Raw genomic sequence first — 24,116 nt, forward strand, 5'->3', positions numbered from 1 at the left:
AATTCTGAATTGAAGTGAACGCTTTGGCACATCCAAAGCGAATTGATTAATGGCATCACCCCACGAATCTGAGGTGGTACGGATTTCAGGTGGAGTATTCGTATACGGCATCGTAGATTGTGGGGAGGAGATTGATTCCGTCCATTTCCTCCTAATTGCCGTAAAAAACGGCCCAGAAGATACGGCTTCGAGCTTTCCGACGCGCTATTTTCTACAACGAGTTCGATTGGAGCGCGCCAGCCGTATGCACGTAGCGCATCTTCCGGGCCGTTGTTACGGCAGTTAGGAAGAAATGGATGGATGAATGGACCCCCTCTCCATAATCTACTATCCCGTATAAGAATACTCCACCTGAAATCCATACCACCTCAGTTTCATAGGGTAATGCCTTTAGCACTAGACTTTATCCTTAGTATCAGCACCAGGTTGGTGTGTTTCTTTAGCGTTGTTTGGAGCAATTCGTTTGTAGATCTGTATTCTTATCATGTGAAATGTTTGATTGTGTAGTTTGCACACGGTGCTGATGATTTTTCAGGATTGAATGAAGGAATAAGCACAGAAACGTTCGCCGAAACAATCGAACGAACGATATTGACCGAACAAATTTGAACACAGGTACCGTAGTCCACATTACAGTTCTAAGAAGTAGACAAAATCGAAGCTAATATTTTTCTAATAAAGAGTTTTCCGTGTTTCATACATTTTACTTCGTATGTTCAGTTAACGAATAAAAAGGAAGATTAGACCCAAAGTGATACCAAAACTTCAAATTAATTGTCAGATTTGGGCACGTAGACCTGCGGCAAAATGGGTACTCTAGCATTCTTATAGTTCTAGTTTTTTTGAAAAAATAGTTTTATAGTTTTTATAGTCGAAATCCTCGTTTTTAAGCGTATTCTATGAGTTAATTTTAACGTGTAGACATAGGCAATTTTTTTCCATGTCTAAATAATTGACTACCGGCTTTACTGGTTATTTTACTTCTAACTTTACTGAGTATTGGTTTCGCTCGTTCGACGAACTTCTTTTTTTTGTTTCTCTTCACATTGTGGAACATATTCATCGAAAACAAGTTGCAATTGGTACCGTCCTTCTCGTCGTTCACGCTTGCAGCCTTGAGTACCATTTCCGTCCCACATTTGCTTTCATTATTTATTCGAAAATAAATAGGTGTAATCAACGTAAAAATAGCTGTGATGAATATGGAAATCGGGTAATGCCTACAATATAAAAAAAAACTTCTTCCACTATTATGTCCTGGGAAATGATAAGATATTCACAATTTAGTTGTTTCCGTGTTTTATTTTTGCCTAGAGAGGTCAACAAGCCAAAATAATCCTCATCATTCTTAATATCTTTACTATCAGGATGAGAAGAATGTATTATTTCTCACTGTTGTTGTGTAATTTTTTTTACAAAAACCTGTTTAAGCAAATCTCCGACCTTTCAAAATCCAAGCTAAATAGCCAAAAATTCAAACATTTTGGTATCCGTTGTGCTGCCTCTACTACCTTTCTGGATTCCTGCGGAGAATCTTTGTACATCTATCTTTGGATTACTTTTTTGATCCTCCCTCTAATAAAACTCAGGTCAAAATGACATGAAACTCGGTTTAGTTGCGTAACCCGTTCGGCTCGAAGATAGAGCATGCGGTTGTGATCGAGGTCAGACCACCGCGAACTGCAGCGAAGAATACTGCTAGCAAAGGTCCCTTGCGTTCCTAACCGCTACGCTCCACCGTAACGCTTCGAGCGCAACCACTTACGTAACTGCACCGAGTTCCATATCGTTTTGACCCGATTATAATCGATGACATTTTTTTCAGCATTGTCACTATTTATATAAACCAGTCTGAACGTTCGGCTAACGCCGAACATCACACTTCTTCTGGTGCATACTTTGTGTAGAAATTAATAGAAATTAAATGTAGTCTCATTTTCCATAAAATTAAATTTATATTCTTGCTAACTAAGCTTCTGTCGTTCTTTTGTTTTAGAGATGTAGGCATTCAGATTTAAGCGAAATGGTGCGCCAGCGGCAGAAACACCATTTCGACGCCGATGAATCTGTCTTATCTCAATGCTTTCTGAAGTTTCGTACAGTTTCGTACACACAAGCACACAAACAACAAACAAACGCACGTGACAAAATAATTCCGTTATTAGCAACAGCATGATAACAGGATAAAAAGCTAGATATCGTCCGTACAGTCAAATGATAGATTAATTGGCACAATGTCTGCAGGTAAAAGAAGAAATTTAGTAGAGTACGGTAGAAACGGTAAATTTACTACAGGAAACTACAATAGGTGTTTTAAGAGTTTCTAGGATTTTTAGTAAATCGAATTGATAGATCTCATCATCACGAGTCGGTAATTTTTTACACAATGAAATAGAACAAAATTAAGTTGGAAAAAAATCTATCAAAAGCGGAGGATAAAACGAGAAAGAAACGCAGTTATCTTTTTTTTTGTTTTCTGGTGAAGAATTACCGTGGTTACTAATAGATATTAAGTAAATGAGCATTGTTCTTCTGAACAGCTTCTCATAATTTTGTTTTCTAAAATTAGGTGAAGGTGAGTTGTTTCACTTTGATTTCAGGAATGAAGAGCATTGGATTTCTCCTTCTCTTCACGGTTTTATACGGTGAGGAACTTCTTAAATGCATCAGTTTGCGCTGGAAAACGGAGAGTTCAATCGTTGATCCGCAATTGGTTTCCGAAGTGTGAGGGTCATTGTAGCTGTAACCGGTACTTCAGCAGTGAAACAAATTTGATCAGATGCGTTTTTGGAAAAACCAAATTATTTATCCTCAATTTGTTTTATTTCCATTTTATTTCGCATGCGTTCAGCTTTCTATTTATCCCATGAGATTGGATCATCTCATTAAGAACTAATGAATATAATCGTATTCATTATGAAAGTGTAGTTTCTTAGAAAAAATTCGAACATTCCAGTGTATGCTCAACGCAAGTGCGATGCTGGTAACGAATGCCCTCCTGGACAAGCTTGCCGTGATGGGATCTGTCATGGTCAGTTTCGAGAAGTGATACGGAAAAAAAAAGAAACCGGTTGAACAAATTTTAAGAAGTGATGCTGATGTTTGGAAATTTGTTACTCAAGAATTTTTTTGAGCGATAATTTGTCAAACAAGAGGAAAATGGAAAAAGTTCAGAAGTATGGTATTTGAGAACTTCAAAGATTATATGTATGGGAACACAATTATTAAGTGGCTACCGAGCATGAAGTGAAATATGTACTACGTAATTTTTAAACTTCTCACTGTGTTTTCCCATATGATTGTTGTCCTAGTTTGATCGCCTACTACACTTTTGATAAGCAGTTGTCTATGCTCAGAATCTCTTCAAAAGAGTTTTTCAGAAATTTCTAGTTTCCAAAATTAGTTGAAATGGTTCAGTCGATTTTAAATATTGAGAGAGTTGTAATGTTTTTTTTCAGCACGTAGTGTCTTTTCTAGTACTGGATTTTTTTGTGTCTAATTGAAATTTGTACTGGACATAGTAGGGTCAAAACGACGTGAAGCACGCTTCAATTGCATAAGCGACTGCGCTTGTAATGGCGCAGTGAAAAAAGCGATTGGAATTGAGCGATGAGACCATCGCGAACTGCAGTGAACAATGTGGTCAGCAAGAGTCCTTCCCCAGATTCTAACCGCTACGCTGCGCTGGACAGCTTCAAACACAACCCCAATTGCACTTCATTTTGTTTTTTGGTCCTATATCTTCTGGATTCAAAAGAAGTTTAGAAAGAAATGAGCGACAGAAGTGGATACGTTTTTATAATCTATGAACTCGAGCGCACGTCAATCCATTTGTGCTATCTTCTACAATTGGTCGGTGTCGTCTTTTGGATCCGTTCCACGGAGGAGCGGCAGGCATCGGTGGGCATAACCCGGAGCCGACTGGTCGTATCCGGAGGGCTCGTGCTGGGCTAGCCACCACATGGCGGCTTAGCCTCTCCGAACCCTGCGGGCTCGCACACAGAGTCCCATTCCCCCGCACTAATTCCTTGGGTTACCCCCCTGATCCGCTGCTCCAATCCTAGTGGTGTGCGGTATTATACGATGCAGTGATATTACACATGTGGTTTTATCCCTATAACATCAATACACGGTAACAATATATACACGATACCACAGACGGATATGGTATCGATTGGGTGGCGCGGGAAAGGTACCGTAACACTTTGCCATTGGCAATGTTTCCCGTGCGCTGCGTGAGAAAGTGGTGCCGGTTATGCTGGAGGCGACAGTCGAGAAGTGGTCCCGTACCGCTTCACCTTACTCCAGTGGAAATATAACAACACATAAAAATAAATATAAATATACAAAGCTCTATGAAAATATAATATAAAAGCAGTGGCAAAATTGTATGTGAATGTTGTTTCTATTAAGCTCGGCTCGACTGTCCAATGATTTCTATGCCTATCCCTGGTTCCGGATGTGGACTCGAAAGCTTCATTGATGACAAAGGCTGTCCCAAAATGAAAGTAGTCTGCAATCCTTGAAAGATGAAAGATGATAAGGTGATAATAAATCTTTCCTCGTGTATTCTGATATTTTGGAATTTTTCCTCTCTGTATTTGAACAAACAATTTGTTACAATTCTTGTTACAATTTGTTATACAGAGAGGAAAATTGTTTCAAACTGTTTCGAACATTCTCCACGTAACGGAGGCACCAAGCACAGGTGTATAAATGGAATGTGGATGAAACACTTGATAACACAGGCCATATTGCCATTGTCATAAAAATGGCGGAAACAAACAACACCGAGACAGTTTTCTGAGGGATTGAAGTGTTGAATGGGAGGAGGCTCAGTTGAAATTCTCCTACAGTCCTCACATTGATCACGTTATATTAGTCACTTTTATTTTATGGGAATTGAAACGGAAAGGACGCGATTGGTAAGGGAAAGCGTTTTTGACAGCGGAGGATTTCTTGAAATAACGATTTATGAAGGTGCTACTAAGTTCGTAGCTCTATACTTTCAGTCAATTATTTTATGCGATCTTAAGCCACCATTAACATTTCGAATAACATCTGAGCCGCTCAAATCTATGTTAAAGAAGATTCGGTGGGCGTCTTTTAAATAATCTGTGGTAAAATTCAAATTAATCTGCTTGATTCGCATGAGTCCTCTTTGTTCTCAAACACATGACGTTTATTTGATTTCACTTCGCAAGCAGGAAGTTCCACGCGATATTAAACAGCGCTACAGGAAGACCGCAGACCCGATCGTCAAATTTCTTCACGAAATCCTTCAAAGAATATTTTAAAGCTCATCGTGTCCCTCGCGAAAGGGCAAACCAGTGGGCGACTCTGACAAGCGATAGGGACAAACGGAAAATTTCTGGCGCCACTCGACTAGTTCGAAGAACACCGGGAGTCATGGTATTCATATAAGGTAATCAGGCCACCATTAACTTATTGAATATCATCTAAACCGTTCGAATCTACGTTGAACAAGATTTGGTTGGCGCTAGTTAAATAATCCGTGGTACAATTCAAATAAGCATGCTCGCTTCGGATCACTTCTCTTTTTTCTTAAGCAAATGATCATAACATTTATTTGATTGTCATTGAAAAAATATCCATGCTCTTTTCTTTTTTCCATAGAAAGTTCCATCCAGACAAACTTATTGAGCTCAGATCTAGATGTCATATCCGTGAATTTCAATGTATCTCACTGATTAGACCATTAGCTTAACTGAATTGTCAGATGACAGACATAAAAACTGGAACAATATTTATGGCGCTCTTCTTAGTGCTGTATTCCTAGACAGTCCTAGAACGGACTGCGCAATAATGAAGCAAAAAATAATGTGCAACAATGTATAATTAAGAACGTCAATCAGCCACAGGCTCAGACTCAAAGTCTTTACTCTAACACATATCTCTACTCTAACACGAAAACAAAACTATGACTCTGATGGAGGTTTAAAAATGAGTTTATCAATTCCTCGATTTCCCTTGACATCGGCCACACATATAAGGACAAGAATTCCTCAAAGAGCCTCCGTTACAAATTGAAAGGGGCATTTTCTGACACCTGAACACGTTTACGTAACGAGATCAAAGGAAAATATCTCGAGAAGGAAAAACGTAGTTGTTTTTTCCTACCAGGATCTATCGTTGCAGCCTGGAGGACGAGGCTGAAAGTCAGGAAAGACAAGCTCATCTAAAAAAATGTCTTTTAAGTACACAATCCGCAAAATTCGTAGTTATTGCTTAAAAAGGTTTACTTTGGGTGTACACCGTAGTCGCGAAGGCGAACATTAGAACGAATAGTAAAAAATTCATCGTGGGTATTCTGCAATTCTCGATTGAAAGTTCGGAAGTAGATAGAAGTAGAAGGTCTATGCTAGTTCTCAAGAAACTACTCCAACTTTTTACCCGACTTTACTCGTAGTACGTTTTGTTGGAAAACGTGTTGTGTTATGAATAATTTTTGCTAGATTAGAGAATTAGATTATTTGATAGGAAAACAAGATTGTTGAAGGTGCACTGTCTGTAATTTTTTTTGTATTGTTGCCCTCACTAAATATATTTTTATTTGAATAGTTTTTCTGCCTACGGCTATATTACAAATGCATTAATATCTGCTGCCCAAGTTTAGAACATAGGAGAAGGAGATGCACCAATATGCCCAAGTTCATACTTGTGCACCTCCTCCTATATGCCAGGAATAAATGCAGACAGGGTCATACAGCCAGGTGAACCTAAGTGTAGGTGAACCATAACGTAACTCAAAACACCCTCATCCTGCACCCTAAAGGAATTTCATGATGAACACAAACTGCTTTTGTTGGTGAAGGCTCACTTCTACAACAGACCACAGCACAGGTTAGCGAAGGTGAACATTAATGCAAACAGCAAAAGTGTCATTTCGGAAACTCTATTATCCTGTACTGAAAGGTTAAGGAATAAAGTAAATCTAAGCAGCTATGAAGGAATTCCTTCAACTTTTTCACTTAATTTGTTTCCAGCAAATCTAATCCGAAAATGCTGGAAACGTCACAGCTGTTGCCTTGAGGTTCTAGGTATGGTCCTGCTAAAGTTATATGATAAGAAAAAGGGTGAGAATTGATTACTGAGGTATGCACGAAGAGGCCACCGTCGTCAACGTCCTTATATTCCTACTCTCCTCAAACAAAGTTTTATCTGAACAAACATTTCCTCCTACAACTCTACTGTTACTGAATTAATATCTGTGTACCAACTTCATATTCGACCATCTCTCTCCCCCCACCCCCTCCATTTAAAAAAAAATGGACGGAAATATAAATGGAGATGTTGCAGCAGAAAATCAGTGAGAGCATCGCATTTTTTTCGGTTGAAAGGATTTCAGAAGTTATTAAAATGAAAGAGAAAAGTTCATGTCGGCAGTGAATTTATTTGCAGCACCATCTTTTGTAAAGAGTCTCATTTGGAGTTTTACCTTAAGAACAAGCTGTGCCGTTGCGAATAATATTAAGTGCAACTGTTATTTAAAAAGAAGTAAAGGCTGACAGACGCAACGAACACTTCTCCTATTCATTAAACTAGACATGTTCAGTATGGACACGTACCGTCCGAGTACGATTGCTAGCCGCTCAGGCAATTGCGTATTTGCTCCAGGAGCACCAGCAGCTATGAAATTCACTCGTTTACGTGAAGGATTATCCAGGTGTCAGAAAAAACGTTGTCTTCCAGCCACATCGCTAATGTGCGTGACTTGATAGGTCAAATGCTCAACATGGGCATGGAATCTTTGCATTAAGTCGCCGTTTCATTACCCCGAACTACAGGACGTTGCCAAGCTATGAACATGAAGGAAGTCGCCTCGCAGATCAACAGTTCAGACGAAGAATCCAGTATGAGAGTTTATGGAACAACGACAAATATATACGTATATTCCTTTCAAGTTCTTGTTAAACTTCGAGACGGTTGGACTGATCTCTTTTTCAAGAACGACATACGTCGGCAAAGACACGAGCAAGCAATAAATATCAGTCCTCCAATTAAGTAACTCAAAACAATTCGAATTCTTCGAATTGGTGTTTGTGTGTGTGGAGGTCCGAGAAATCAACTTGTAGAAAATTACGCTGATACAGCTGTAATCTTTTCATAAACAATCCTTGTCCTCACTACGTTCACTCAATCTACGGTGAGGTTTTGAGAGATAAGATACACAGCTTCTATACCTAGCTAACACTGTAACAACGCAAAAGGGAAGTTGTGTTTATGTCCAGGACTTCAGATAGCCTTACTAAACAACATAACAGCAAGTTTTTTTTCCGTTATAAGTCAAGACAAAAACTGCCAGATAACCCAAGTTCACTTAAAATTGAAGACAGGGCTCTGTCCTGACATGTCTCACTTATCCTATGCTAAGCCTCGCTTCGAACCTTTCTAATGTCTTGATTGTTCTTTTTTCTCTCCCTTGACGCGATTTCTCCACGTGTATTCTTTTTCCTCTTTTTTTTTTTTGTATTTCTGTTACGGATTCCCACAATGTTTAGAGAGTTCAAACCCAGCGCATCACGAAATTGAGGTGAAAACCTCAGGGAAAATGAGGAGTTCCAGTTGTAGGTTACGCAAACGATCGTTTCTCTGCTTCACATCCCTTAATCGTCGTAAAGAACGGTCTGGAAGACAGCATTCATTGTTACGAATTGAGTTTAACGCACCTTTGTGAGCGCGCCGTGTCCAGGGGATTGGAAGAGATCTAACATTATAAGGTCTCACATGCTTATCCAGTAAAACCAATAAATAGACTAGTGAGGGGGCTTAAGCGTGTAGCGTGTTGTGAGCTTCCTAATGTACCTTATAGGAACTAAAATGGTTCGTATTACCACTACGTCTTTTAGGACTACTAGGGAGAACTCAGCGGGATACGCTAGCTTTCGTAAACTACAACCCCGCTTTCCGTGACATTTTTGTGCTACATGAATTTCGTGATACGCTGCCTTTAAAAGACATTCTTTAAAGTGAAATTTTAGGAAAGTATGCAAATTTACAGTCACCAAAGACCTGCACGTTCCAGAATGAGATCGGGATTTTTTTTTTTAGCATCGGGCGCATTTGCAGCAGAATAAACGTGTCTGTACCAATAAGAGCTATGGTCACCTGCAAAGGTCTATTAACTGCTGTTGATCTAGACTGCTGCAACTACCACAGAAATGATAAAAAGCAATAACCAACTAACTTAACAGCAATAAGTATTTTTTTGTATTGTTTAGACAAAAATGTCGCATCTTTTACAACAATAAATGTGCTAAATGTTCGAAACCATCGTTCATTGTCACTTTATTTGTGCATATTCTTGAAACAGTAGGTGATGAGGAGTTGCGTGTACAAGTGTGATTGCTATCTGCTCGTGATGGTACAAGTGTGATTGCTATCATGCTTTAACTAAAAACAATCATGCGTTCGTGTGTACGAAATGGGAGCGTACGAGCTATATAACCTGCACTGTTATATAGGGCAAGAAAGGTCAATTGAAGGTAGCATTGAACAACCATTCAATTCGTCATGCTGAACTGCGGAACATCGTCGAGCGAACTCCAACAAACCCAGCAAACACAGAGATATTGTGGAGAATTCCACAATATCTCTGTGTTTGCTGGGCTGCACGAAACACAGCAAACATTAGCCTGTAATCAGTGTTGGAAACTGCGCAATCCACTGCAGCCACGCTGTCCAAAAGAAAATAGGTAGCTGAGCGATAGCTGTGAGAAACGACTGCAACAACCTGATGGACTGGAGGAACTTGGCTCAACGTCGTCCAGGTGCGCCTTGTACGACTGCAGGATCGCAGAGGCGTAAACTCTGGATTAAAAGTGCTCATTCACCCGCCGAAACTGCCAAGGACAACAATAAGGACGACTTTTGTGATGATATCTGAAATACCCATCCAACTGGTAGGATGGTCGGAGTAGATGCAATTGCAAAGAGGAGCTTATTTACGGAAATGGACCGCAAACACAGAACGAAATTTCGCCAACGTGTTCGAGAAAGGACCAGGAAGAGGCTTTCCAATGCGAATTTCTTCACAAAGCGCATTCAGGGCACTGTAAGAGAAACTCTTCCGGTTGAAATGCCGCGTAGGTACTTTGCCTTTGTATCTGCGAAAACAAAATCCACGTATGATTCTGTATGTGATGGCAACAGCAGCAGGTATTTCAGCCAGAAAAATCGTCTGAAAAGGAAATTGCGTTCTCAACTGCAAAAAGGTCTCGGAAAGGAATGAACGTCAGTATTGAAATAGAAGGTGTGGGAGTGGCGTTAACCGTACCAATTTAGAGGGATCACTTTAAGACTTGAAGACGGCGTTAGCATAGAAATGCTGAAACATCCTCTTTCGTCTGGAATTTGTGAAATGACAAAGATCATCCGTTCAATATGGATCGAAAAAAGGGTACCTGATGGAGGCACGCTTATAATTTCCCTCCACAAGAAATCATCCGCCCTATTAACAGTAGAGGAATCTCTTTGCTGCGTGACATGTGCAAGGTTTTGTAGCGAATTATCCTGGACCGACTTATTAAACATCGCGAAGAAATTACGCGCGACGAGCAAGCACGCTTTCATCCCGGCCGATCTACTAGTGACCAAGTGTTCATCGTTAGGAGAATAATCGGAATCTGGCAGCAGTATTCGAAGCCAATGCAATTAGCCTTTCTGGACGTTGAAGCCGCTTTCAACTTCGCTTGTTGACTTGACACCATCTTCTCATCGCGCTTCGCGCCGATGGAGTGCTAGAAAAGTTCGTTCGCCGACTTGATGACATGGATCAACGAACAACTGCTGCGATTCAAACATAGCCGGACGTGCAACGGCGTTTGAAGTGGTGAGTGGAATAAAACAAAGGGTAGCGCCAGAAAGTGCAGCTGGACAGTGTCGTGGCGATATCGTCATAGTACCGATAGGGTGCCTCTCGAGTACACCGACTATTTTGTTATATTCGCGGAAAGCAGTACTTTAACAAGCAGAAACTTTAACATGTTGTCAATTTTGTGTCGAAGCTAGTTGCAACCTAGGGACTACGTTTATAACCTGATAAGTGCAAGCAGATGTGGGTATCTTCGAAACCTCGAGCGGGAATCGGGATGGCCAAACAATCTATCGGACTTGTCGATAAGTTCTGTTATCTGTTTACCGGTTTTTGCTTCACTCACCCAACTTTTAACCGCTACACTGCACTCGCCTTTCGAAAAATCCGTAATTCGTTGTTTAATGCTTCTGTAAGCGCTGATCTTTGTAGATGACAACAGAAGAGTAGTGTTATAATTAAATGTCAACCTATCCTTCGCGAAAAGAAAAAGAAACGAAGAAAAGGAAATGAAAAGAAAAGGGCAAACAAATGCGCGTGTAATACAATCGTGGATGGGTAAATTATTCAAATGAAAATGTATTCCTTCTTTGAATCTTGGCTTGTATAGTTGAATCGTGTACTGCTTTTCCTGAGCAAAACCAAGATTGTTATCGATCTTTATTCTGGCTAACGTTTCGGCATCGTCTCCTTCCTCAGAGCCCGGAAAATCAGAGACGCATGTAATCTACCCCGTCAAACGCCTCGTCGTCCCACAAAACATGACTTAGCAAACAGACTACTCAAAGACAGCTTCACCGAAGCAGATCACAATAGCGATCACCTTGATAGCCATAAAACTGCGATGTCACGCGACCAGCGGTTGTTGGAGTTGCGCCGCTAACAGTAACTAATAACGATGCCCCTTGCAACTGACGCAGTAGGTCAAAACCCGCAAAGGTCTCGATATGGTGACAGCTCGTTGTTCATGACGATGCATTCTTCTCTACGATTTGTGACTAGACTTTTGACCGTAATATAAAACATTTCCAATTTTTTCCACGCCATAACATGCGATTCGCTTGCCAGGATCATAACAGTTATCTTGAAAGGGGTGTTGACACTGTCTGGGACGGGCATCTAAAGAGTTTGATGGTTTTGATTCTACGAGTGAATCCAGGTTCTATCGGTTCATAGTGGTTTTACGTTTCGCAAATGTACTCGGCCTCACATAACTGACAGGTGATCAGAAAGATGACCCGCAATACTACAAAATACCATTGCTCTCCATTTGGACGAACGACACAGTTTGGTTTCTCACAAGGCTTGTCATAGGCCCGTTTGTGTACTAGCGGTTTTTTCAGGCTTGCAGGTGGTATGTCCACCACTCTGAATCTTGCAGACCCGCCCGTCGTAAGCTTACTCGCATCTCTTTGTTTTGTATCGTCCGAAATAAAAGAAAGGCAAAAGGGGACCTTTGCCGTTTGTTCACCGCTGCTCTATTACCTGGTTGAGTTTTGGATGGGGAACCTTCTTACTCATTGGACTGAGCTATGTGGTTAGCCACATTTACAAAAGCGATGCGCTCTTGAACCTTAGATTAGGTAACCGTTGCGGCTGTCCTAAACATTTTTTCAACTGATTTTTGGGTTTTCCAGAGGTTTTGCGTCGAATGGTAATAAATTAGAATGCTCTTGCAAGTTTCCATACCACTTTGGTTTCCAATTTCGCCTGTTCAAATGAAGCTGTATATTGAAAAACAACAGTCAGTAGCCCTTAGGATTTTCTTGTAAACGTTGTGCAGTGGTATTGCTTATTAAAAAGATCAAAGCATGTGTTGATTTGGCTTGCATTGTACATATAATGCAACAGTCATCTATATATCAGCAGTACAGAAGAGGTTTGCGTTCCAGTAGGGGTTTTTCCACATGAAAGCAATGCCTAATGTGGGGGCAAGTTTTTGCCAAATGGCAAAGCTTATAATCATATAATGGACATAAAGTGCGATAATCATCTATATATCGGCAGTACAGAAGAAGCTTACGTCCCAGTAGCGTGTTTTCCACCTTACACTCCACATGAAAGCAACTTCTAATGTAGAAGCAAGTTTTTGTCCAGTGGCCAAGCTTCTAATCTCTCCGTAGTATTGCCCAGACCAGCGAAATACGGAACATCTCAGATATTCACTTAGCAGCGTCATTAACAGCAGCGTATACATATCGCATAGCTCCGCTTTTCCCGCTGATTCTCTCACCACGTTAGATTCGTGGTATGATGCGTTTACATACACATGTCACATACTTCCCCATCTTCGGTATTGTGAGGTGGATTCTGGATTTCAGGGAACATGTTGATGAAGAAGGTGATATAAAACTTTATTCTCGTTTTTACTTTCGCTTCTCTATTCCTCTCTCACACGTTAATGCGCTCGTGCATCTCATCATAACACTTGCAATGTGCAGGAATTTTCGGTGAAGGCAAAAAATTTATTGATTGCTGCTTTGATTCCGCTTAATTTCTTCGTTCCACTTCTGACAACACTTTTATACCGTACTTCATCAGAAGTATCTAGCAGTTTCAATTTTTCGTCTATCTAAGGTTTTAAAGTGTTGATGTCTGTAAAAAAGAACAGTTTATCATTTATATCAAATAAAAGCATATTTACACTAATAAAAAAAAAGCTGATTAATTGTAATGCAGAAGTTAATTGCTGGGACTGGTTGTTGGCTTGTTTCGTTCAATATTCTTCTTCAATGAATCGAGTTTCCTGAAAAGCAGAAAATCCACTAGATAGTTTTTATGAGAAGAAGTTATCGATTCCAGTTGAGGGGAAAAATTGTACAGAAAACTCACACACACGTTTCCCTTGTTACGCATCCTGTTTCTTTGTTAGTGTGAGACAGCAGCACATGTCCTTCTTTGCACATACAACCGGGAGGTCCACATCGTAGAGAGAAACAAGTGGATTTCTATTGAAAAGATTATTTTCTCTTAGAATTTTAGTATCCCAATGAAGAAAGAAACAAAATCTACCTGCAGATAATTATCGCATGTTTTCTCCGGACAAATATTGGTGCATTCACGCCATTCAGCATTTTTCGGGCAGTTCACTGGAATAAAAGAGTCGAATCGATCCGAGATCTCAGAATTTGATGCACGTCTTCATCAAAGCTTAGTGGAAACGTTAGAATGGAAGCGGAAAATGATAGTATTCTATGGTTGCAGCTTCTGAAGCTGTTGGTACGACTTTTTTCTTTGATGGAGTGGATTCTTTCTTCATCACGATAGGAATATTTTCATTTTCCGAAATTTATATCGAATGATAAGTCCGTTTCGTTTATATTCATAATTTTTACGGAAAAGTAGTGTCTAAATTGCTTAGACATCAATCTCTTTTCATCCAGAAATGAATATATGCAGAAGTGGAACGCAGCTGCTTAGGCAATTGCGGCACGTATCCGATGGTTTTGATCCGACTTTGTACGGTAGCGAAATTTAAACAGTGAAGCAAAAAATGGAAAATGTATGTTTGTACAGTGATATTGACATTTAGGCAATTGAACTGCTAATGAAGGCTCTGAAGAAAAAAAATTGAATTTTAAAGGGAATTCTAATTATTAGCTCATCAGGTTCACGATATAAAAAAGAGTTTTTTTTGCTATTACCGCTAGTTTTCGTTGTTGTTGTTTCTCTTCTTTGTCGTAGAGGTTTCTCAGGTTTGCAAGTACGCACTGGGATGAGGCAATCGAATTCGTCCAGTACCTATAATGAAAACAGTGACCGGTGACCAAAAAGAGGTTTCCACGTCAATTTTTGCTTGTTGGTTCATCACAATCTGAATATTCATTTTAAATTTAGATATTTTAAACTAGTTCAAAGGACTTCCACCGTGCGCAAATACCTTTAATATTACATCGTCATATAAATAATGATTCAACTGTAAATGAGAAATCACATGAGTCACATCTTGTATGGAAGCCATAATGTACGAAATGGATATAATACTAGTCATTTCTTTTTTTTTTCTCTTACCTCCCCTCAACCACCTTTTATTATGAAAAAAAGCGCAATCAGTTGCTATGTGGAAAAGTTTTACCCATACCTACTGGAGGTCCTCCAAGAAATTCCAAAGAAAAAACACACCATTTTATCAGTGCAACCCTCTTCTTCCGGAAGAGCAATGCTCGGACAGTCCGTTCTAGGCACGCACTTCAGAGTTTTGCCATCGCACTCATATCCAGGTTCACAGAAAATTGATCCACATTCTGAAAAACTTATAATGAAAAACTAGTCATACGAAGAAGTTTCACTTTAGTAAATGAAAAATACACAATTTTTTTTCAACAGAACACAACGAAACGAAGCACGAAATATGTAGGTATGAGTAAGCTGAAACAATCTTTTTAAACAAACTAAACAAGAGTTACACATCAATTTCTCTCACAACTACAAGTTACACTTACATCTTAAGCTGATAACAGAACTGTGAACAAAACTAACAAAATAACTTTAGCTTTAGACAAAAAAAAAGACAATGACTGGTTGTATGACTCCGAAATTACGCATATGATGCTTTTGTCGGGGGGAAATAAGGCGTTAGATCTTACAGATCACACCTTCCAAGCGCCAATAAGACGAATTTGCCCAGTTTTGCGTCCACATCAATACATTGTATAAGCAGAAATCGTGAAGAAAAATTTCTCTATATCGTGCCAAATGGGTCCCATTCAGTTCTGAGCATTCCTGCAGGTGTGCCCTTAGTGGCAGCACCGGATTAGAGCACGTGTGGAATGTTCTGGATCTTTGCTTACACTGCCCTGGATCCTCCAACTCGTTCGAATCTCTTTCTTCGCACCGTTGCACACCCTTTCGTCGTTACGTGATCCTCACAGGCAGTAGTAATAGGTGATCAGCGAGCCTTTCTGCATCGCGAAGAATTGCGAAGAACCAAACGCGCGATGAGCTTCCGTCCTGGTCGATCTACGATTGACCAGGTGTTCATCGTCAGGAGAGTGATCGAAATCTGGCAGCGGTGTTTGAAGCCAATGCAATTAGCGTTTCTGGATTTTGAGGCGGCGTTCGACTCTCCTCACTTCTCAACGCGCTCCGCGCCGCTGGAGCAAATTATCCTGAACCGACTTATCAAAGCGGTATCGGCGGTAAAGAGACCGGCAGATCGCCTTGTTCAACGAGTTCGAGCTGGAAGAAGTCACCTGGTCGAAAACGGAAGTTCTGGACTGAGGTAGTGAAAGAGGACCTGAGGACACTCGGCGTGGATAGGCAGTTCAAGCGAGACGTAACGTTTCGCAGAATATGGAATAGCAAATGGATTGATTCTGTGCAAGCTCTCGCAGAAGATCGAGAAGGTTGGGCAGAGCTGTGTTCAAGGACGGCACACCTCAGCGAAGATGCGGCTAATCGCGTCAGGCGATGACATCAGCCCGCCGATTAAATAAAATAAATAAAACAAATGTGTTGTGTGTAAAGCTCCTGCATTGCAAAATATTGAAAAAAAAAACCTGGAAATTTTCCGTACATTGCAGAGTTCCTTCTAGAAATATGTCCACTCGTTCAAAAATTATGAGAGTAGGAACTTCATGCACGAGATAACAGAACCCCTTTGTACGTCCACGTATATGATTCGTGAAAAGTCGGGAAAAGTCATTGTTTGTTTCCAATCAAATGGAGAACAAGCAAAACGTTTCTGGAATTACAGCTGGTGATGTCACTGGAAGCGATAAGCCCAATTGCGCATCCACAACAACGTCAACATCTCATATCTTTACTTGCAGGGCGAAAAGAATGGTTGTGCTGGTTGGCGTTTGATAGCGAGGACGAAGACGAACCGAGACGACGTGCTAACAAAAACTAAGGTCCCACTCTTTCAGATTGGACATTTGAGGATGATTGGCATTCGAACAGTCTGGATCTTAGCTTATCCGATTTCTCTGTTTGCGAATACTTAAAGGCATCACCCCACGAATCTGTGGTGGTATGGATTTCAAGTGTACTATTCGTATTCGGGATAGTAGATTATGGAGAGGGGTGATTCCGTCCAGTTCTTCCTAATTGCCGTAAAAAACGGCCCGGACGATGCGGCGCGTGCTTCCTGGTCGTTTTTTTTTACGGCAATTAGGAAGAAACGAGCGAGATCCCATCCGTTTCTGCATTCTGCAATCCCGTATAGTCCTATGAATGCATATCACGTCAGATTCGTGGGGTGATGGCTCTAAAGGGGAAGTTAAAGAGCAAAAAAAATCTCCAGTTTGAACCGTCGAATTACTTACGGCGCACAGTCAATTCTGTGACCCATTGCACTGAAGCTTGCATAAATAACAATGGTGGACATTTTGTACAATTTGTTTAAATGTTGTTACCTTTTATATTTTTGCTTTGTAGCACTATGAAATGTCATCAGGTAGGGTATACTTCTGACGAAATATGTACATACAATGAAACAACTCGTACATATTTTAGCCACTCTGTAGTCACCAGAGAAAGAGCATAAATGGCGACAGGGATCTCACAAGAAGTTTACTTGCACTATTCTCGACGATTCTGATTTTTCTTCTTTTTGCAGGGGAGTTCATTTAGTTTTTGTCGACAAAATACCAGAGAAAAGAGGTGGAAGTCTATCAGGATGCAATCCTTCAATATTGTGGACTAATAGATGTTGCCTTCGGGACACGACACAAAACTGGAACTCGACCTCCCCGATGATCAAGTCAAGATCACGGAAATGTAAATGGAAAAACGGTTGAAATTCGTTCAGTTTATTCCTCACTGTCTTTGTTATCCAGAAATATATAGAACTGGCAGTGACCTCAAGACCTCTCCAAAGTGTCTAATGGTTTCTCAAAATCAGCGTGGTTTATTGATGTCAGCACTGTAGTAACCGTATTCAATCTCGTAGTAACTGGTAGAAGGTCTATCCATCTATTCCAGGATCAATTCTGCAAATGTTATCCAACAATCGGAGCAGATGAAATGCGAAGAGGGACTGTTCCACAGCATGCGTTCAGTTGTCAAAGTTCCGAAACCACCGTAGGGTAACCACGACCTCTACGAAGATAGCCCAAGTCATTCATTGTACAGGTCACATACGCGTCCACAAGAACCTGCACGCTTCCGAACTGGTAGCAGGAAAAGAGACACCCAGAGACACTCAAACTCCACCCCCGGGCCTGAGCATGGAGTCTGCAGGAGATTCTCGATTATACCGTGATCATGATCGAGAGCGAGTTGTACCTCAAGTCCTAAGCAGAACGGCTGCGAGTTCTGGATCTTCTTTCCTTGCGCTCCTCGCGAGTTGACGAAATTACAGTCGCGTCAAAACGACAAGAAGCACGGAAAGTCGCGCAAGCGGCTGCGCTCGAGGCGGTGCGGCGGAGACAGCGGTTGGAATCGAGGTGGGACAATGGCGAACTACAGAGATGAGTGCGAACGTCACGCGTTTTGTCCCTTAGCCGTTCACGCAATGATATGGTTATGTTTTTTTTTTTTTTTTTGCTCGGTAAATCTATCCTTTTGGCTACGCGAGGATATGAGAAGACTACATTACTCATTGCATGGAAATACGAATAGATGTGAAATGAGGTTACTTAGATTAGTGATCTCACTGGATTGGTGTTAGAAATAATTCCATAAAAAAGCAAACCTATTTCTTTCCGCAGAAAATGACCGATAGATGCTATTTCTGTACAGTTACACGAACAAGGAAGTTCCATTCATGTTCCAGAAACATAGAGGAAACATATACATACAAGAATGATAGTATTTCTAGTATGGAGTTATACTAGACATAACGATGAGACAATCAAATCTACATATCGTGTGAGTACGTCACTTCGTCAAACCAAGCAACGATTATTACATATATTTTATTTTACTCGAAATGTTAGCATATAGCACCGTTAAATTCGTTTTCGGTTTTCGGAAGAGAAATTAAGACACTGTACAGATAGTGATAAGGGTTTCATGCACTGTTGTTATAAGCATTACACCACCATAAGCGGATCACACACATCCGAGGGGAAAAAAGAACACTAACTCAGATTTTTCTTGTCGCATACAATTTTCGGCATCGGGCAATCTCGTTCGTCGACAATCATCTCCATTTTACAACCAGCTTTAAGGCGTGGCATTGAGAGCATTGGACAATCGGTACGCACTTAACAAATCACCGATTATTTATTATATTGTCTACACAAGAATTAACCCATTCAAAACAGTTGCTAAGAAAACAAAAGAAGAACAATTGTTCAGAACAACTCATAGGTATAAGCTATCTAAATTAAAGGCATCACCCCACGAATCCGAGGTGGTGCAGATTTCAGGTGGAGTATTCTTGTAAGGGATAGTAGATTATGGAGAGGAGGTTGACTCCGTCCATTCTTTTTTCCTAATTGCCGTAAAAAAAACGTCCCGGAAGATCCGGCGCGTGCACACGGCAGGCGCGCTCCAGTCGAACTCCTTGCAGGAAATAGCGCGCCAGAGCGCCTGAAGCCGTATCTTCCGGGCTATTTTTTACGGCAATTAGGAAGAAATGAACGGAATCAGCCTTTTCTCTGTAATCTACGATCCCACATAAGAATACTCCACCTGAAATCTGTTCCACCTCAGATTCGTGGAGTGATGCCTTTAATTGTGTATATTCTTCGCTCAAACAACCAAGAACATTGTCTCAAAAAAGGTTCCAATATTATATTACTTCATATTATAATTGTTGTATTAATTAAATGTATTACAATTATTTGTACTACTTAATATTTATTTACTATTACTTATTTACTCAATACATATTAAGATGTCATGGTAGGTCATGTTGTATTTATGATGTCCTATAACATGTAGGTATGTCAAGTATTTGTATTTTTTCGATTCTTTTGCTTGCTTTTGTTCTGAAAAATTCAAACGGAAATAAAAAGGAAATAAAAATAAAAACAGAAAAAATTGAAATGGAAAGGATTTTTAACATCTTGACGACGGCGTTTTTAATTTACAAAATCTTATTTATTTTTCAATTTACAAAATTTACAAAAACTATTCTTAATTTTTACCGGATGTGGGACCCGACAGATTTTTTTGGCCTCTCGTATATGACCGACCCTTGATGGGTGTTGTTGCTCTTAGTAGCAGTATTTCTATATTATTTATGTGTTTCATTGTTTCATTTTCTTCTGTTCGTGTGTTTTTTCTTTGTTTTTCTTTGGTTCCTCTAGCCAGTGATGTATACGACGCAACGATGGATCGAATTGTCGTCAATGTGATACAATACACATTATTATCACACATACTGCTTATCACACGTTGATACGAGCCCAGCACACTTTGATTTTTGTAGGATATGAAAACCACGAGTGTTGTTTCTGATCTTTCACCTTTAACCACGAGGCGATCGTATCGTTCCCAATGGCAGTATTTCTATGTAGTTGGTCTTTATTTTCTCCTAGTTATGGATAGCAGTTAAAGGAGAGAGTAGGGAAAAAAGCCAACCTTTCTCTACAAATTGAAAAGAACCCTTTTTGGATCCACGTCAGAAACCCTAAAATGAACTACAAGGGCGATTGTCTTACGATAACGCGTGAACTCGCACCATATCTGGCTCTTCTGATCCGAATGAGACATTCGAATCATTCGCTCTCGTGATCGATCAGTCAGCGCTCCATGCTAGGCGTCTCCGATCCAAGGTGGGAAGTCGCAAAGTTGGTTATTGAAAACGTAAGCACAGAGCTCATCTGTTCACTTGTGGAGAAATTGAAAAATGAATTTTGAATTGAATCGCCCATCTCAGTCTCTGAAGAAGGCTATTTTTTTCCGAAACTTTGGCCATTAAAATTATTTAATAACTTCTAATACAGCTCACTAAAAATCAATACAAAATTTTTAAGATTTTTTTAAACAAAATTAATACAAAATTCTAGTGATTCTGCCACTTCTAATTCACTTTTACGGTACCCTTGTGATTTTTCACAAATAAATGCGCCGAATATGAACTTGGTGTTGAGGACAAATCCGAAAACTATAATAGCTGGGAACTAACGACCTCATGCATGTGATTACTGTAGGATTAGCATTAGGATCCAATACAGATATTTACAGCCATATTGGCCCGAATTAGATCTCAAAACCATTTAGTTTTTTTTTTTAAATAAAATAACCAGATTTATATAGCCTACGCTCTCTGCTGAACTCTGCTGGATGTGAAGGACTTAAGGAGGTAAAGGAAATCAATAAAAGATTCTTACAAAAATTTCCCTTCGACATTCGAATGCTCAGCAACCAGCGATGTGAACAGCATCGCTAAGAACCGCTATAAATTCATCTTATCGACGATAAACAAGTACAAATCGATGCCAGAAGGACGTTACGACGTCTACGTGTTTTGTATACATTACTACATTATTACTACAGCGAGTGAGAGAGCTAATTGTTCTTCTCGCTGTAGTAGTAGTAGTGTAAAATCGGTACGGTAGTTCTTCGTCTGAAAAAGAAAGAAATGCGGAACCGCGTTTTTTTTTCTTAGCCATAACTTGATTCATGTGGCTCTATCATTACCTGTGGATAGTAATTGACCCGTTATGACGAGATCTGTCTATTTAGGTTTGTTTGTGCTTTGAAAACCTTTTGTACAAACACTCACGTATTTCTCTAATTGCCAGCAGCTAAAAATTATTGGATCGGACTCTGAGATAATTGCGCCTTGAGGATACATGACATTTGGTGCAAACGAACTGCGAGAAAAGGTTAAAGGTTTAAGGGGCCCCATGAATCAGAGGTGATGCAGATTCTTATAAGGGATAGTAGATTATGGAGAGGAGGGTGATTCTGTCCATTTCTTCCTAATTGCCGGAAGATGCGGCGCCGCACAAGGCTGGCTCGCTCCAGTCGAACTCTTTGTAGAAAAAAGTGCGCCCGGAACGCTCGAAGCCGCATCTTCTGGGCCGTTTTCTACGGGAATTAGGAAGAAATGAACGGAATCACCCCTCTCTCCATAATCTACGATCTCGTATACTAATACTCCACCGGAAATCCGTACCACTCCAGATTCGTGGGTTGATGCCTTCAAATATCCGTAACATAGACATTGTTGTGAATATTTTGATTCACCATTCATTCGTAGGCGTATCTGAGTGTTCTAAAATTTTCGGAAGTTGGCAGAAGTGGGACTTTGAAGTTGATTAAAAGGGTTGCTTTAACAGCTGTATATCTGTACAGTATTGGGCCAAATACTAGGTACGAATGTACTAGTTTCTCTATCATTCGATGTGGAAAAATCAAGAAATAACTCTCTGGTTCCATTTTTCCAAAATTAAAATCCTTCTGTCGCATGTTTGGTCGGCATCATTCTCAAATCGTCTCCGGAGAGTTGTTTGCTGAGAGGCAAATTCTATCTCAAAACTAATATTATTTGTTGTATATGCAATTATGCAGCGACGTTGTGAAAAAAGTGAGCGGATGTGGTTTCTTTCTTGCATTTTGTTTGGACGAGAATTTTGTAGCTAATTTAAGTATTTTGCATTTCGATAACAGACAAAAGTAATCTCACTCTTCATATAGCGAATTCAAAATTGAGTTGAATGGCTTTATAAAGTTGTGTCAAGATCATCTTTGTATTTTAAAAAAGAAGTAGTTATTTAATCTAATCTAGAAGCTATGAACCTACTGATCCTTGTAAGCAAGGCGTCGAGTTGAAAGATGGAAGTCTATCGGAAATTAACATGTAGATTCCATATAAATCTAGGACCAGTGACCAATATTCTCTATCCAACTGTATAAGTGCGCTTGGATTTGATACATGGATTTGATTTGCTTTTTCTTTTACTATCCAATAAAGGATTGTCTTCGGATAAATGCTCCACGCAGTGAAAATACATATCCGCTTCTCTTGGCTTTGAAGCCTTTATCTAAGAAGCGACTGGGTCCAGCAACGAAGTCCCATTGCATCTGAATTTGCTTCAGCAAAACAACCAAACAGTATTGGGCAGCACGAGTGGTAAAGAGATTGTCAATGGTATTATTCCATTCGTATTTATCCTCGCAAGGATAAATATTTTGGATATGGGATTACGATTTTTTGCACAATTATCATAGGGTCTAGTCAGGTTCCCATGGAGATTTATCCGGGATCCACCAGTGTTGTTTTACCAGAGCAGTCCCGCTATTTGAAAGTTCAGATCGGTGTCCTACGCAGTTGCAATCGTCGCCGCCATTGTTGGACGCAAAAAATGTGAAGATCGATCGACATGTTTTTTATTTCGCTAGTCGAACTCTTGTTTAACAAACGTGGATCGACATGGGGTGTCATCGGTTGTGGAACTACCGAAATAAGCCACATTAGGCAACTAAGAATTCCTCTTTCCATTACGATCACGCATTTCGCACGAAGACAGGACTTAAAGTTGAGTTTTAAAAATTTCAGTGTTGAAGAAAAACGCTGCGCTTTGTTTTCAAACTGAAACATTTCATAGTGCTACACGAGAAATTATGGCGGACAATCGGGAGGTACTGTATCTTTTGATTCTCATTGTGGAAAGAAAAAATATTACGAAAAAATATAAAATATGTATATATGTTAATAAAAATATTACGAGCTATACCTATCACTAAATAATTTAAATCATCGTTTCCTCAGCTAATTATTTCATGATGACTTACAGACACATGCTCCATCCATGCAAGTTAATCCTGGACTACATTTTCCGTTTTCGTCGCAATCGAATGGACCAGCGTAGACTGAAATACAAAGGGATTCTGGGAAAACCTTGAAAAACTCAAAGAAAAAAGAAGAAAATCAAAAACCATTGAAATTTTCAGTTAAAAATAGGCTAGAAAGAAAAATGTAGAAACTGTAAAATCGGGAAATTCGACTAGAGCAGTTTTTTTCTGGATAGAATATTTGTCATTATTTCTTGTTAATAATCGAATATTGCTCAGTCGTTACCGGGAAATATTTTGAGGATAAAAACAAAACGAAACGAACCGTTGAGAACCAGGACGGCCAACAATGCAACACTTTTCATTATTCTGAAAAGAAAACGTGTTAGTTGCAGGTTCGCGTTGTGAAGGGAAAACGAAAGGAACGTGGCCGTAGATCGATAGATAGACGACGATCGTGCATCGTAGACTTTCTTTCAGAGGAATAAAAAGAATTAGTGAAAGTCCGCGACGGTAAGTATTGAAATGCGACGAATTCACATCTATCTAAGAATTACGGGACTTTGATAGAGATAGATTACCGTTACCAATCGATTCGAGTTAACCTCTTCCAAAAAGCAGAATATTGTGATTTATTTGTGGTACC

General features: G+C 39.9%; 2 protein-coding genes across 2 annotated transcripts; one reads left to right on the forward strand and one right to left on the reverse strand.

The window, feature by feature from the left end:
- Positions 1 to 2,602: 2,602 nt before the first annotated feature.
- Positions 2,603 to 4,526, forward strand: RB195_009101 (uncharacterized protein; the record flags this gene model as incomplete). Its single annotated transcript, XM_013446493.2, has 3 exons — positions 2,603 to 2,645; positions 2,957 to 3,031; positions 4,414 to 4,526. 3 exons carry the CDS (start codon positions 2,603 to 2,605, stop codon positions 4,524 to 4,526), a joined length of 231 nt encoding a protein of 76 aa, XP_013301947.2.
- Positions 4,527 to 13,516: 8,990 nt separating this feature from the next.
- On the reverse strand, positions 13,517 to 23,835 carry RB195_009102 (uncharacterized protein; the record flags this gene model as incomplete). The annotated part of the gene is made up of 8 exons (XM_013446494.2): positions 13,517 to 13,580; positions 13,667 to 13,782; positions 13,847 to 13,923; positions 14,479 to 14,575; positions 14,957 to 15,078; positions 18,864 to 18,983; positions 23,471 to 23,548; positions 23,796 to 23,835. 8 exons carry the CDS (start codon positions 23,833 to 23,835, stop codon positions 13,517 to 13,519), a joined length of 714 nt encoding a protein of 237 aa, XP_013301948.1.
- Positions 23,836 to 24,116: the final 281 nt, after the last annotated feature.

This window comes from Necator americanus, chromosome III, assembly GCF_031761385.1.
Source record: "Necator americanus strain Aroian chromosome III, whole genome shotgun sequence".
NCBI classification, from domain to species: Eukaryota; Metazoa; Nematoda; class Chromadorea; order Rhabditida; family Ancylostomatidae; genus Necator; species Necator americanus.